Source organism: Morus notabilis, unplaced genomic scaffold (genome assembly GCF_000414095.1).
Source record: "Morus notabilis unplaced genomic scaffold, ASM41409v2 Scaffold825, whole genome shotgun sequence".
NCBI lineage: Eukaryota > Viridiplantae > Streptophyta > Magnoliopsida > Rosales > Moraceae > Morus > Morus notabilis.
Window position 1 is genome coordinate 370,647 of NW_010358062.1, and position 2,810 is coordinate 373,456.

At 32.4% G+C, this 2,810-nt stretch overlaps 1 protein-coding gene across 1 annotated transcript in view; it reads left to right on the plus strand.

Annotated features, from left to right (window-relative positions):
• LOC21405158 (linamarin synthase 2) overlaps positions 1-1,481 on the plus strand; it is a 1,979-nt gene extending 498 nt beyond the window's left edge. Inside the window, exons 2-3 of the mRNA XM_024161259.1 lie at positions 1-44; positions 541-1,481. Coding sequence (XP_024017027.1) covers positions 1-44; positions 541-1,481 — 985 coding nt within the window. The remainder of the gene's footprint in view (positions 45-540) is intronic.
• The last annotated feature ends 1,329 nt before the right edge of the window (positions 1,482-2,810 follow it).

Sequence of the window (2,810 nt, forward strand, 5' to 3'; positions counted from 1 at the left end):
GCAGTGTGATGAACTTGCTAGAAAAGGCATTATTCCTTTTAGAGGTACCGATTTTTATTGGTCTAATGCATAGTCATCTATATTTCTTTAAATCTTTAGATAGTTTATTATTACTAGACTTGAATATATGACTTTGGTTTTATATACAGATTTTTTTTTTCTATGCATTGTGAAGATAGCTTCCATGCTTTGCAGGATGTAATAAAGCAAAAAAAATGTTTATTTTTTTTTTTTAACAACATACACCGGAAAAATTTTGAGTCCAAATGATTTCATTTTTCCATTTATTTTATTTTATTTTTGGTACGGTTTGGTTATATAATCTCACTTATGTTTTCTACATGCGTGGACAGAAATAGAAACCAAAATAGTAAAATCTTAATTTGCTCTAAATTGAGTTAAATAGCATGTGACATAATCTGGAGCACAGTTCTAAAAAAAAGTGTCCAAGTACTATAACGGAAATATTTCAATCACTGTTTGAAAATTGTCCCTCTTTTGCACTATCAAAAGATGACTCAATATCCTCGATCGTCTCAGATGGAAACTTCATGCATGATGGTACTCTTGACACACAAATAGACTGGATCCCTGGCATGAAAAACATCCAACTCAAGAACTTACCAAGCTTCATGAGAACACAATCACTGGACGATATATTGTTCGATTTCCCCAAAGTAGAAACACAGAACTGCCTGAAATCCTCTGCAATCATATTGAACACATTCAACGAGTTCGAACACGATGTTCTTGAAGCACTCGCAGCAAAGTACATCCCAAACATCTTTACTGTAGGTCCACTTCCTTTGCTCAGCCGACATGTTCCTGAAAAACACCCACTGAAGTCACTGAGCACAAGCTTATGGAAAGAAGACCCGGCATGTCTTGAATGGCTTGACAAAAGAGACCCCAATTCAGTTGTTTACGTGAACTATGGAAGCGTCACCACAATGACGGAAGAAAGCCTCAAAGAATTCGCTTGGGGGCTTGCAAAGAGCAAGCACCACTTTTTGTGGATAGTTAGGCCTGATGTTGTTGTCGGTTCTGATTCAGCAACTTTACCTGAGGAGTTTTTCGAAGAGATTAAGGAAAGAGGTTTGATAGCAAAGTGGTGTCCACAACAACAAGTTTTAGCACATTCCTCTGTTGCGGCTTTTCTCACACATTGTGGTTGGAATTCGACTCTGGAAACGGTTTGTGCGGGCGTGCCTGTGATCTGCTGGCCGTTCTTTGGCGATCAACAAACAAACTGTCATTTTGCATGCACGGCTTGGGGGATTGGAGTGGAAGTGAACAATGATGTTAAGAGTGATGAAGTTGCTGCCATTGTGAAGAAGATGATGGAAGGAGATAAAGGGGAGAAACTGAGAGAAAAAGTTCAAGAGTGGAAAAAGAAATCAGTTCAGGCTACTGATATTGGGGGTTCTTCTTATTCTGATTTTGATAAATTGATAAAGCAAGCTCTCCACTACGATGGATAACCATGACTTTTGTTATGATTCTCACTACTGTTAGAACAAAGAGGTTACCTTTTTCTTTTTTTTGTTGCTCTTTTACATTTTTGAGTTAGGGTGATTTGAGTGATGATTTTGAATTGAGTTTAAGTTATAATTTGAGTTGAAGTTGTAACTTTAGTAAGTGTTTAGACGTGCACATTTGAGTTATGATTTGAATTGAAAATCTTTTTGAGTTTGTGTTTGAGTGTGTCAAAACTAAAATTTGTATTTAGATAATATTTTAATAAAAACTCAATGGTGAAGAAAAATTTTAATAGCGTATATGGGTGAGATTTTATTCGTCTTTTCGTTGCGAATGCGTAGAAAAAAAATTATCTCAATCAGAATTAAAATGAAAAAGGTATAGCATTTTTAAGAATAAAAAAAATATTGTTTATTAATTTAAGTTCGAGTTTATGAACTCGAGATGAAGGAAAAAACTTGAACTCGAGTTTAGCCCCAAACTCACTAAACTCGAGTTCAAATTTGAGTTCAAACTCAAATTTTACAAAAAAATATGAACTTGAATAAAATTATAACTCGAGTTTAAATTTTTTCTGAAGTTCATTGTAAAAGAACAACCCCACGACTTTTGTTATGATTCTCACTACTGTTAAAACAAGGACGCTATCTCTTTTTTTTTGTTTTTGTTTTTTTTTTTTTGCTGAAGCCAGCCAGACATTATAATTTATATGTCATATTTTTTATTTGTTGTTTAGCCTCATCATCTCTTCATCATCATGATGAGAATTTTATATTCTGTGATCATGGACGCAAATATGGGATACTTTAGTGGCTGAACATGTGAATAAACATAAAAGCAATATATATATATATATATATATATAACACATACGACAATATTAGATTGCTTAACATGTGAATAAACATAAAACCAATACATACAAGTGCTACAAGAATTTTGCGAGAAATTAATATTTTTCATCATAATTATTTTACGGCATTTTAGCAACATGATGAAAAGGGATCTTAAGAGAACATACAATTCTTCAAATAATAGAGACAACTTAAAAAAACCTCTATTAAGAAATTTTTCTAAATTATATTAAGCAAAATAATTATTTTTTAACCCTTTTAATCATTTCAATAATATTGATTATTGCTAAAAAAAATGAATATCTGTACAAGAAATAACTAGCTATATATGGGTTTAAGTACTTTATAAGCCACCAAAACACAATCAGAAGTTATCAAATAATTACTTATGCATTCTCATGTGAAAACAATGAAAGCATATTAACATTGAAAAAACGCAAATAAGATCACAACAATAATTATACATAAATAAAATGA